This window comes from Leuciscus leuciscus (genome assembly GCF_965113295.1).
Source record: "Leuciscus leuciscus genome assembly, chromosome: 5".
In the NCBI taxonomy this organism is placed as follows: Eukaryota; Metazoa; Chordata; class Actinopteri; order Cypriniformes; family Leuciscidae; genus Leuciscus; species Leuciscus leuciscus.
In genome coordinates this window covers 41,972,863-41,985,517 of record NC_138729.1, presented here as the reverse complement: position 1 = coordinate 41,985,517, position 12,655 = coordinate 41,972,863, and the positions used below count along the sequence as shown (strand labels likewise).

General features: G+C 37.9%; 2 protein-coding genes across 3 annotated transcripts in view; both read right to left on the bottom strand.

Annotated features, from left to right (window-relative positions):
- golga3 (golgin A3) overlaps positions 1-4,643 on the bottom strand; it is a 29,622-nt gene extending 24,979 nt beyond the window's left edge. For both annotated transcript variants that reach the window (XM_082170161.1, XM_082170162.1), the window contains exons 1-2: positions 4,514-4,643; positions 2,282-2,558 (exon numbers count right to left, since the gene is read on the bottom strand). In XM_082170161.1, the coding sequence (XP_082026287.1) occupies positions 2,282-2,408 (127 nt within the window). In that variant the 5' untranslated portion in view covers positions 2,409-2,558; positions 4,514-4,643. The remainder of the gene's footprint in view (positions 1-2,281; positions 2,559-4,513) is intronic.
- Positions 4,644-5,000: 357 nt separating this feature from the next.
- ranbp1 (RAN binding protein 1) lies at positions 5,001-12,478 on the bottom strand. Its single transcript, XM_082170390.1, has 6 exons — positions 12,336-12,478; positions 10,945-11,081; positions 7,370-7,527; positions 7,153-7,281; positions 6,571-6,633; positions 5,001-6,313 (listed from the first exon to the last, which is right to left on the bottom strand). The coding sequence occupies exons 1-6, from the start codon at positions 12,348-12,350 to the stop codon at positions 6,171-6,173; spliced, it is 645 nt and encodes a 214-aa protein (XP_082026516.1). The 5' UTR covers positions 12,351-12,478; the 3' UTR covers positions 5,001-6,170.
- Positions 12,479-12,655: the final 177 nt, after the last annotated feature.

Here is a 12,655-nt window from a genome sequence, read left to right as displayed (position 1 = left end):
TTTGTACCAAATTTCATGATAGCAGCACCATTTGAAAAAAAGATGTAAGGATTCAAGAGAAATGGCGGCCATCTTGAAAACTGGTAGCCATCTTGAATTTTTGAGGGACAAGCACCGTTTTCCAAAAAAAACATTCTGAAGAGAGTATTTTCACAAAATGTTATGCCTACATCACTGTTTTAACAATTGACATAATGAGCATTTTACAGAAATAGCGGCCATCTTGAAAAAATGGCCGCCATGTTGAATTTTTCGGTGGCCAACGCCTTTTTCCCAAAAAGTGACCCTTAGAGAGTATCTGTGCCAAATTTCATGCTTCTATACCAATTTGAACGATTCTCTTGAAATATGCCATTAATCTGCTGCACTAATGTTAAACATAAATATATAGCAGCAAAGACAACAATAGGCTACAGAATAATTCGTTCTGTATTGAGAGGTGCAATATTTGAAAATCGATAATATTTTTTTAAATTACATTTATATTGTATATGTCAAAACTTTCAAACATCAAAATGTCATTTATTAATATGTATTCGTGTCAAAATGACATAGAAACATCTTTTCCTATTCTATTTTGCCTGGAAACGCTTCCAACAGGCTTGCGTGTCGCGTGAAAAATAGGCGTCGGTTCTATTTATAGCATACACGCGTTTTCCGCGTGTCTCGAGCTGCGCCCAGACGCGTGTGTCACGCTGCAGTTAACATGGGAGCCGAAATAAAAACGGACACGACACGCAGACAGTGTGTCGCCGGCCTTACAAATCTGGAACGTGGTCATTCTTAGAAGTATGATACTAATAAATTAAGGAATCGTGACGTTTTTCATTTCCTATACTTTTGAAGTATCGGTGCACCGTGCAACAGAGCAAGGTAGGCAACGTACTTCCATATGTCACTCCTCGTGTCATCTTTTCTACGAGTCGTGGACCACTTGTCCTCGCACATGCAGCCATCTCGCTGTAGTGTTTTGTCACATGACACTGACAGCGGCAGGTTCTTTGCTGCGTGCGTCAGGAAAAAAACACAGACGTCCATAGGGAGGCGTTTTTTCAAAAAAAAAATTTAAGTATCGATACTGATAAATTTAGGTATCGTGACGTTTTTAATTTCCGAGTATCGCAATACTTTTGAAGTATCGGTACACCGTGCAACACTATTAGAGACCAGCATAGCTCGAATGTTCTCCTGTGCGCAAGTCTTGCAGAACAAGTCAAACAGCCTAATCGAGCTACAGTGACAGTTCAGGAAACTGACACTAAAAGTGAGGGGGAAGTTTGTGGATATATCTAGAGAAAAATACTTCTCAATAAGGCAACAAATAGCATTGAAAAGTGGGAAGACAAAACATCTCAAAGCCAAGTGACGCAGTAAACAGCAAATGTTCACTTAGAAACGTTGCCAAGTTTTACACACTGAACACAACAAACAACTCTCATAAGACAAGCTTAAAGGAACACTCCGCCGTTTTTTGAAATAGGGCTTATTCACCTTCTTTCCTACATTTAGATAGGTGGGCAAATGCATGCATTGTTTTAGTTTGACAGGGTTGGCGCTAGCTTAGCTTAGCATAATGAATGGAATCCTTTGTTGCCAGCTAGCATGTCCTGAGTAAAAGTGATATAAAAAACCACCTAATTACTTCTTGTGGCCTGCGTATTCACAACGAGTACAAATAGCGATGCAGATTAACACTAGGCGATTTCCTATGCAGATTTTGACTTGGGACTATATTAGGGGGAAGCACAGGCGAAGCACTGCTACTTGGGCGCAAAGATATCACGCCCAAGTAGCAGTGCTTCGCCTGTGCTTCCCCCTAATATAGTCCTTAATATATAAGTCAATATCTGCCTAGGAAATCGCCTAGTGTTAATCTGCATCACTATTTGTACTTGTTGTGAATACGCAGGCCACAAGAAGTAATTAGGTAGGGGTTTTTTTTTTTTATATATCACTTTTATTCAGGACATGCTAGCTGGCAACAAAGGATTCCATTCATTATGCTAAGCTAAGCTCACGCCGACCCTGTCAAACTAAAACAATGCATGCACTGAGACAAAAATGCATTTGCCCACCTATCTAAATGTGGGAAAGAAGGTGAATAAGCCCTATTTAAAAAAAACGGTGGAGTGTTCCTTTAACAGTGAATCCTGCATACGCTCACATTTTGAGTATAAATTGTATATCTTATACACTATAAAGACCCAATTTATACTATAAAATAAAAATATCCATCCATCATCCATCAAATTTCATCGTAAAAAAAAAAACACACACTCACCATTTGGGATTTTCTCTGTTACGGGTGATCTCTCCGACTTCAGAGATTCTACAGTATTGCTGTCTGGATGTTGTGCATTCAGCTGCTGAGGGATGGCCTCAATTGACCAATTTTTTCCATTTTCCATATCGCTTGAAATACAGATGCTGTTCTAGCATCCATTAAAAAATAAGCTGGGCCTCACTAGTGCAATTCAACTTTACTTCATGCTCGGTAAATTTTGGTAGAGACTGCAGGCTGGCCTGGATGGGGCAGACGACTTCAGTCCTCGGTGAACCTGAGGAATGAAAACATTACTTAAAATCATCCATACTGTGAGAAGGGTTCAAAATTCATTCCACAGTTAAAGCAGTCTTGATCAAGGGCACATGGTGATATACAGTGAACCTGATTCACAACATGTTCCTGAATCAATATCTTTTCTGATCCTGGAACAATATTCCAATCAACTAATCAGATTTGAGGGACAAGTTTACAGTTTATGTCAAGGGTAAGCTTACAACCAGGGTTAGATGCTTCTACGTCAGTGTTTTTCACTTTTGGACTACATTTTTGGACAGAAATAATGTTTCAGAATCAACAAAATATGCTGATCCAGGAACTGTGTAACTTGGCAAAATCACGGTGACCAGTGATATACTTTTGTTATTGTTGCTGGAAGTGGCACTAGTTAAATTTTTTCTTTGTCAAGTGTTTATATAAAGTGCCCTTAGAATTTTATTTTTAACCTACAACCTTTTACATACCAGCCCACTAATTCATACCACCTCAATTTGGGGCAAGAAAGAGGACAATTTCACCACTTGTAACTTAGTACAAACAACAGTGGTTTAAATGACAGTTCACTGATTCTTGAGACATGGGACAAAACATGTTCCACATCTAAACCCGCTATTAACTTTCAAAACAGCAACATTTCCATTTAGAAATGAATCAGAGATTATCACTAGAATGTTCTGATTTTCTCTTTTTTTATAGAAATGATGACATGACATTCAACTACTCTACAACTATAACAATACCTATGACTACCTGGTGCGAAAGGGGGCTAATAATATCACTTAATTCCTCTAAAACCATCTGTCCGCTCCAACCATAGCTCAACACTTCATATAGATTAAAATGATAAATAACAAAAACAGTAATAAAACTCTCTTATGGAGAAAAGCAATACAATTAAAATAGTCCTCTTTTATTAGGTTTCCAATGCATTGGAAAGTAGTTCCTGTAGTGCTTAATGTATGCATGATATGCAATATATGCTTTAGTCAATTCAGTCAGCTGTCAACACTTTGAGCGGTCAACACAAAGGTTATCTGTCTTACTGCGAAGAAAATTCAATAAATAAACTAAAAATCTGCTTTAAATTAAATTAATTATTTAGTCTTCATTCACTCACTGAAGTTAATGCTTTATCTGTCAATATTTATAATAAATATTGGACACATTATTGCTGACAGGTGGTGATGATGACTCATACTGAGTTATAGGCAAGGACAACTATTTCATGAGAAAATAAAAGCAGCAGGAGATTGAACATAATATTCCTTCATATAATAATCCTTCATACACTTATGCATATATTCTTCCTTTTCAGTGTAGTTTGCTTTATCCTAGTGGTTGTCCTAATAGTTAAGTGTTATGATAGGCATCATGAAGTGTCATCATTAAGTGTCATTATGGTGGAGGAATGAGATTTCTCTCTCACACAATGCTAGAGGATTAGACTAACCTTCAACAGGAAGCTAACTATAGACTAGTGCGATTTAAGACGCTTATCAGACATCTGACATGCAAACAAAGCTGTCATTACTAGTTTAAAATCAACCTTGTCATAATATCACATATCGACAGATCACAGATCAGACTGACAACAGCATTTTTGATTAACTGTCACTCAACAGAGATTATGTCCCTTATTTCAGTGCAATGAACTGAAAATGAAAGCACAGCAACAAATACGTCAATCATAATAAATAACCAGCAGCACAGAAAAAGTGCAAAACCACTGGAGATACAGTGTTAAAGTGAGTTTATTATTATAAATCTCTGATCTCATTAGCATCAGCCTTTTAGCTACTTAGCCACATCGCACGGTATCTAAAAGCCTTAAGCAACTGATGCATGACACTGACACGCGACCACGCTTCTGCATAGCAGTCGTCACGTGAAATGGTGAATTATTAGTATGGTGATTAGAAGAGATGATAAAAAAAGTAATTAAGCACCAACCTTAGACGTGCTCCTGTCTATACTACGTGGCTGTTTAGGTTCCGTCCTTCAACCAGATCCGTCTCACAACGGTTACCTCCAAATGAAAGGTTCCGCGTAGAGCTGCTGCGTAGCTACGGAAGCAAAATCATCTATGGATTTTAAAATCCCCTGTATATTATTTATAACCATCTAATATCAATAACCAGTTAATAATCATTATTGTATATATTATGGTTAAAAATCAAAAGCGTTCACTTCTGACGAATTGTAAATGCACTGATCTAAAAAACATAATATGCTGCAATATGACGTTTTTTTGTTGTCTAAATCACAATCAGTATGATTTTAAACACTAATTTGAACGGTTTTATTATATTGTGCTATCAAATGAGTAGACAAAGACCTGTCTCATGACTAACATCTCCAAATCATATGCTATTACAAACTGAAAAATCATATCTGCCCCATTAGGCTTTTGAATGGAAGCCATATACAGACACTGATGTATGACAAAGCATCAGTCTTTAATTTGATTTGATCACAACCCTTTTACATGATGTATATTTAGTAACCACTATAAAATGTGAGATTTCAAGTCATTCATCACATGCCAAATGCAACTTAAGGGACCCTTTTGCTTTTATTAAAAAAATACTCAAACTGGGAATGTGGAAATTGTGCGGTTCAAACACATCAAACCCTCAATTCCTAAAATGTACATTCAAAATAAAAAAAGCAAAACAATGTCTAAGAGACCAAATTATTGTGCATGCAGTCGTTGTAATATTACATAAAATAAACCTTAGACATGGCCTGTAAAACTTTATCAATGCTGTTTGTTGGAATTTAAGTTGTAACAAGCCTTATGGAATGAAAACCGTATTTCATTAGTGATACAGTACCTACTTTACTTATCTCCCTATATTTTTTTTAAAAGAACTTAATGTGCATTATGACAACAGGTTTCAACTATTTAAAACCTCGCTGCTTTTCCACACTCGAGTGATAACGGAGTCAACCATTCTTTATTTTCTTGATTTCCAATTCAAACAGAAGAGGGTCACACTCATAATAGAAGGGTCATACTCATAAAACTTCCTTCAGTTATTCAGAGCAGTCTTTTTTTTGTTTTTTTTGCCAGATGCAACCCTCCACAGAAAATGAATCATTCAATAGTAAATTCAAGCCACAGAGAAGCCAAATGTTCCTCATGTGACTTTATTGTAAGGAAAAGTCAAAGATCGCAGATACTCATACTCCCTATCAACTCAGACAGCCCGCTCTCATATCAGACAGTGCTCATCTAGACGCTCACAATATAACTCTTTAAAGTACAAAAGAAAAACAACAAAAGAAGTTACCCAATGTGGGAATCAATCAATAGCACAAGCCTTGTATCATAGCATGTCGTGTAAATACACAAATACATGATGACTGACGACTGGTCCACAATGAATGAGAAAATGAAGGGCGATATGAGAGTTTGTGAATGGGACAAAAGCTCACAACAACTTGATGATTGAGAAATGGACGCATTAAGAGTGGCACCAAGGTCTTGTGAAGTCAAGAGGCCAAAAAGAAAAAAACAAAAGTGTCCAATTTTTCAATTTCAGAGTCTGTTGTATAAAAGGGGTAAATGGCAAGTGGAGGATCCGTATGAAGCGACGTTCCGGGCTCATTTCTTCTCCTCACCAGCCTTCTCCTCTTTCTTCTCTTCCTTCACATCCTCTTTCTTGTCCTCTGAACTCTTTGTCTTGTCATCTTTCACAGACAGCTCCTCCAGCTTCTCTGCCACTTTGTTAGGGCTGTTCATGCTACCTGTGAAACGAAATTAAAACAGTTAGGTTGAAGGCGCTTCAAAGAGTACTCCAACTCAAGCTTAACACAAATTTATGAAAGAAAAAGATACAGTCAGATATGTCTGAGAAGATACGGTCACCTCCCAAGTGAATGGCAAGGCCGTTTGTAACAATCTTCATGTTACTGTAGCAGACAGAAAAAGTCTAAGGCTGGATGTGTCAGTCTTAAACAGAGTGAGTCTGCAATAATCATGGTAGAAAATGCTATCATCTTACCTTCTAGATACTTTCTGGCCTCTTCTTTGCATTCATCAAACTTCATCTTGAACTTCTGTGCATCTGCAAGACAAAGGAAACAAAGGGCAAAAAAATAAATAAAAGTCTGTTACATTAATGATCCAAATTTTAAAATGCATTGCATTTATTATGCTATTCACAACTAGTATCATTTAAAGTCTGTGGAAAATGGAAATGTATCCATTTTCTAAATGCATCTTCACTTATTATGAATCATACATGCATGAGCTTAATTTTTTTTTTAATTGGCCTTGTAATCTTCTAGAGAAAGGACATTTCTCTCTAGTGATGTTGCCGGACGTCTCCAGCTTAAACCCCGCCCCATTATTACAATCAACTACAAGCCTGCGTTCAGATCTGCCTCCATACAATCAACAATAGATAGAATCAAGTCCCCACCTAATATTTTTGTTTCACTCACATGCAAGTCACAATATGGAAGAAAAGTTATGTCGCTACTCACTACTATTGTTTATTTCTGTATTTTATAGAGCTTCAATTAGTTTTACTTTAACAAAATCCCTGAGATTTGTTCTGGAGATCATGTTCATTTGTACTCACTCTCTGCATTAAGGAATCGAATAGCCAGCATCTCTGCTTTGGGTTTTTCATCTGCAAAGTCAGCATGTGTGTTCCACACCCAGGCCCTGTCACTGCCTGCATTGGGCTTCAGCTCCATCAACGGCATAACTAGAGCACAGGATTTCAATTCACGAGTTAATGCCAGCACATGATTGGAAAATTAACAGGAGGAGGGACAGATAACGATTACACTCACTGTTGTGGTTGGCACAGATTTTGAGGGTGCGGTCTCTCCTCATGAGAAGGCGGATGGTACCCTTCTCTTTGTGTCGCAGGAGTTTGACATCACCCGTCCCGCGCTCCTTCCACTCGGGAGGGTCGTTCTCACTGGCAAAACGATACAGCTTTGCCCTCCTACAAAAAACATGTTGAAGATAAATGTCAGCAAAAATTCAGTTCTCACAGCTCTCACACAGCAGTTCTCTTTTGCATTTCACCACACTCGAACAGACAAATACAGATAAAATTGTCAAAATGCCCATATTGGTGAGTAATTATTATTATTTTTAATAATTGATTCATTGTCGATAATTTAATCAAAACTTATCGATGGTCGATTAAGCAAGGTCATGCGCGTGCGTACTGCTCAACTGCAAAACACGTAAAGCAGACACGAGAAATAAAGCGAGCACGTAGAGCTAGTTACACCTTCATGACTGACCACACATTTGCTTGTGCATTCACAACCTTGTTGTTTTGTGCAAATGTAAGTTGTTGTAATTGTTTATTTTGTGTAGGCCTATATCTGATTGATTTCATATAGGATGCATTTGGTTAAGAATTAACATCGTAGTAAAACAGCTTCTGCTTCAGTGCATGCAGCTCAAACAGCAATGCACAGCTAATAATAACTATGATCGGGACTGTAATATTACATAACATTATAGAGAACAGTATTGAAATCAAACGTTGTTTTGTCTTGTTTCTGCGCGTAGCTTCAGGAAGAGCACATCCACATGAGTCACACATTCTGACTAGCACACAACTTGAACTAAGTTTACTTGAACATTAGCGTCATTTTGTGCAGATATAATTTGTAATATGTTTGTTTTGTATATATCTAATTAATCTCATATAGGATGTGTTTTTGTTGAGTTAAATAACCAGCTAGCAAAGGTCTTCAGTTTAGAGGTCTTCAGTTGGTGTTCATTCAACACACGCAGCCCAAACAGCAATGCACGACTTATAATTATGGGACTATGATTGGGACTGTAATTTTACATAACATTATAATGAGAATGCTATTTTAATAATGACGGTGTGATATGAAATTGTATTAGTACCGGTACTTTAAGAGTGACGGCACTCTAAATAATATGAGCAGTATTTCTTTATTTGCGTCGATGTGTGACAGCCAGAGTCATGATGTGTGTGTGCAGAGCTCTGCTTCAACTGTTCACATTCACTAAACAATGGAAGCAGAACAGTAAAATATATATACGCGCAGCGCTTGACAAAGAAACATGCATGAGAAAATAAAGCGTAGAACGAGCTCATGCTGCCTGGCTCAGACCTGAAGCACACGCCTTTCACACAGCATGTGATCGCGACTTCAGTTCTCTTTCGTGGATTATTAGGTTTGAATAGTCTCAATTCTATGTAAAAATGCACGTCCTGGCGAGTACTCACGTAAACACAGTCGGGTATGTCTTTAGTGAATTGTTTGTAAAAAGAAATCGTATGTGTTCCAATGTATTGGGTATGTGCAAAAGGGCCGGACTAGCAGCCTAATATTGTTTGATTAATGTTAAATCAAGCAACAAAAGACAATAGACTATCACCCAATGCTTGACTGAATAAATTTGAGCTATTTATTAAGAATCAATCTATAGTTAATTTATAGAGTGAAGACTTTATTTTGTCAGCTACAGTAGGTATATTTAAAAGGGGTGGTATAATGCCCTATTCACAAGATGTAAAATAAATCTCTGATGTCCCCAGAGTGTGTGTGTGAAGTTTTAGCTCAAAATACCCCACAGATATTTCTATATAGCATGTTAAAGTTGTCACTATTTGAGGGTAAGCAAAAACGCACCTTTTTGTGTCTGTCCCTTTAAATGCAAATGAGCTGCTGCTTCCGGCACAGAGGGTGGAGCTACAACAACTTGTGTCCCTAGAAACTTCGATTACCTCACACAGACATGCAAAATGAACATTTTAAAGACTTTTAGCCTTTTATGTTTAAACCGGATTCAGAAAGATGGAGACTCAAGAAGTGACAACATGTAGACAACATTTCTGAATGGTTAGTTGATGAATTTATGTAGCTTATATGTAGTTATCTTCTAGTCATTGATAAGCACATTCTGTCATGATAATCTATAAATCACGTTCCCAGGGGCGGGGTTTATGTAAATGTTAGGGTTCGTAGTGTCACTAACCCGGGAGGAATGTCATGTAGTCCCTACCAGCCATTTGTTGTAGTGCTTAAAAAGCAATTTCTTTAAAAGAAAATATGTTCCTTGGCTTTGAAATTTGAGAGTCATAACTTTGCTGTTTATCATAACTTTATTTATGCTCAAATAGCAACATTACACACTAACTAAAGTTAGAAAAGTGAAATCAATCAACCAGCCCATGAACAGTAGCATCCAAAAAAAAAAAAAAAAAGCACCGTCATGCTGTTGGCAATATGCCACTGCAGTAGACACATATTGCAGTTTTAAGGCTAATGATTAATCGATCGTTAATTTAAATGACGATTGATCATAAGAATTTGTGTAAATTGACATCCCTAATATATTTATATATACACACTACATAGTTACCTTGTAAGGCTACATTTTTGAAAGTAGGCAATTACTTTTGCTGTACTGCTCAGTGACTTGTAATAAATCCAATATGAAAAAGAATAGTTATAAAATTGTGAATCATTATCTTCTTGAAAAAAATCGTGATATGATTTGCCATATCTACCACCCCTGCAATGAAAACCTTTCTAAAAGGTACACAATGTAACTTTTAGCTCACTAGTGATTAAGAAACAAAACTGCACGCATTTTGCAGAACATTGTTTTTGTTGCACTTCGGCTCTTAGCGACTGCGCATGAATAACCTTTCACAATAGATAATGCTTTAGAGAGCTACATAATGGAAATGTATCTGTTCAATAAAATACCTTGTTAAAATATAAACAAATTGTAATAGGCTTACCATAGTGAATTAGCCTGGGAAAACCCAGACTACTTCCGGCGAATTTTAATTCTCTCTCCAGGATAGTCTGGAGAAGAGCCCATTCAAACAAATTTCTGTGCCGCCGAAATCGCGGCACCAATCAGAAACGTTTGGGGAGGGATTTACATGATGACGACAGCGCAGCGACGCTGAAGGAGATTTCATTACAAAGATGGATGCCGCCGTGGAACATCACTCGTTCGAATCAGTTATCGCGTCTGTTTTGAGCGATTTAAACTTACCGTTTTCGTTAAAACCGGAGCAAAGAACAACACTCGAAGCATACGTCATCTCCTTCATCGATCTGATTGGTTTTATGACTATCCAATTGCGCCCAGAGGAATTTGAGCTACGTCGGTTGGTGACGCCCCTTTGGAAATGATTTGTCTACATAGCTTCGCCAGACCCTACACTCAGTTTCAACTGAGAAGGGTCTGGTTTTAACCAGGCTAATAGTGAATCAGTGCAAGACAAAAACATGATTTGGAAGGATTGATGTTGTACTGGCTCATTTAAATAGTTAATTTTGAACATAAAAACAAAGTTGCATAGTGTACCTTTAAATCTGAACCTGCTTAGTATTGGGTAGTGACTTACATCTTGAAAAGTTCCTCCTCATCCTCTTCTAGGGTCTTAACATCCTGCTCAGGTAGGGAGACGATGGGCTCAAATTGAGGGTCATGGTTGGAGTCCTCTACATTTTCCGGGGTAGCTTCATGATCATCTTGTGCCTCCTGGAGGGAGAATTAATAACAGCAGCTTTTGTAAATCAAACATCAGAAAACAAATATGCTAATGACCTACTGCAGTTGGTCATGATCCAGGATTATGACACCTTTTTGTGTTTTTGAGAATAACAAAAATTTACTATGGCATTTGTTCTGCTGAGCTTCACACTGTCCTGATCCCGACTGTGGGGATCCTGCTTCCACATTACTCATCAGATCAGTGAAAAGCTGTAGGATTTGGAGGGATCATTCTCTGGAGTTTGGCCTATTGTCTCCAAATTTGCTGCTGCAACCAAACTTACACCAACTGGTGCTGAGCCCTGAACTTGAACTCACACGCTGGAATCCAGGCTCTTGCTATCCACTAATCACTAGTCTAACATCCATGAGGGCCTTTTAGCTTGAATTATTCAAAAGCTTTCCTACTAACGTTAACTCTTGCAGCAGATCTTTAACACATGTGAAGCTTTAAACTGGTTCAACCCCTCCTAGTTAAGTTTCTTCAGTCAGCAGTTTAATAATACTAAGAAGTGTATTAAGCTAAACAGTTTTCTTCACTCAATATCAGATATGTATGTCTAAAGGGGTGAGTTATAACAGTTTCTCAGAAGTGGACATTCAGCTAGCAACCAGGCTAGCAGAAGCTAATAAGCGGCCTAAAGGTGTTTAAGTGTTTGAATCTCCGTCTCAACCCACTGTTTTGACACAACTGAGCAAATACAGTTAAAACACGCAAATGAACCCGGAAGCTGCTAATAAACCGGCTTTCAGTTTGAACTTCACATGTGCGGCATGTTAGCGATGCTAACACACACAAGCTAACAGTGTCTTAGCATGGCAGCTTTCAATTCAAATTATGAGCAGTATTTAATTGGAACATGCCGTGGATACTTTTATTACGTAAATGAAAACAATTATTTGATTGTCTATTATGTTTAAGTAAGTGACGAACACAAATGCACATATAATTATCATTTTAAGGACGTTAACGTACAGCTGCTATGAACAGTGTAGCGTGATTTTAAATAAACAAACGACTTTGACAGCGTATAATTACAAGATATTAAGAATAGAAAGTAGAAAAGTGCGGGTTTAACGTCTAGTGTTTAAGCGTGCGACGTAGGTAGAGGAAAAAAACAAGTGCTTTTCACTCTCTGTTAAAAAAGAGCCGTATAAAACATTTATCGTCAACTAAACATCCGAAATAACCATCTCTCGCGGTCCGAAAGGGACAGAAGATGAAGATGATGTCTCACTTACCTTTGGGTCCGACATTGTTTTAGCAGATGTTTGAAGATTTAGGAGAGTTTCTGTTCGGTTTGACCAGTGCGAGCTCGTGAGATTTCACTCCGATACTTTCGCGCGCGCCTAACCGGAGAAGAGAGACGGTGACGTCAGCGCAATGCGCGACGTCAACGCGCGCTTCGGCTACGCAGAATTTAATTCTGAAGCTCCAGTTGATGCGAATAGATGTTGTTGTTGTTGTTGTTGTTTGTTTCTTTATACGTTTATCAGGTACATATCCCTTGATTTTCTTGGCTTCGGCATTTTTGAGAAGCCTTTCTTTCTAACAAGACTGG

Coding starts and splice junctions, on each gene's coding strand:
- ranbp1 (XM_082170390.1), bottom strand. Junction 7,528..10,944: donor GAGGAGGAACTTTTCAAGAT/GTAAGTCACTAC, acceptor TGTTTTTTGTAG/GAGGGCAAAGCTGTATCGTT. Junction 7,282..7,369: donor AATCTGTGCCAACCACAACA/GTGAGTGTAATC, acceptor CCTGTGCTCTAG/TTATGCCGTTGATGGAGCTG.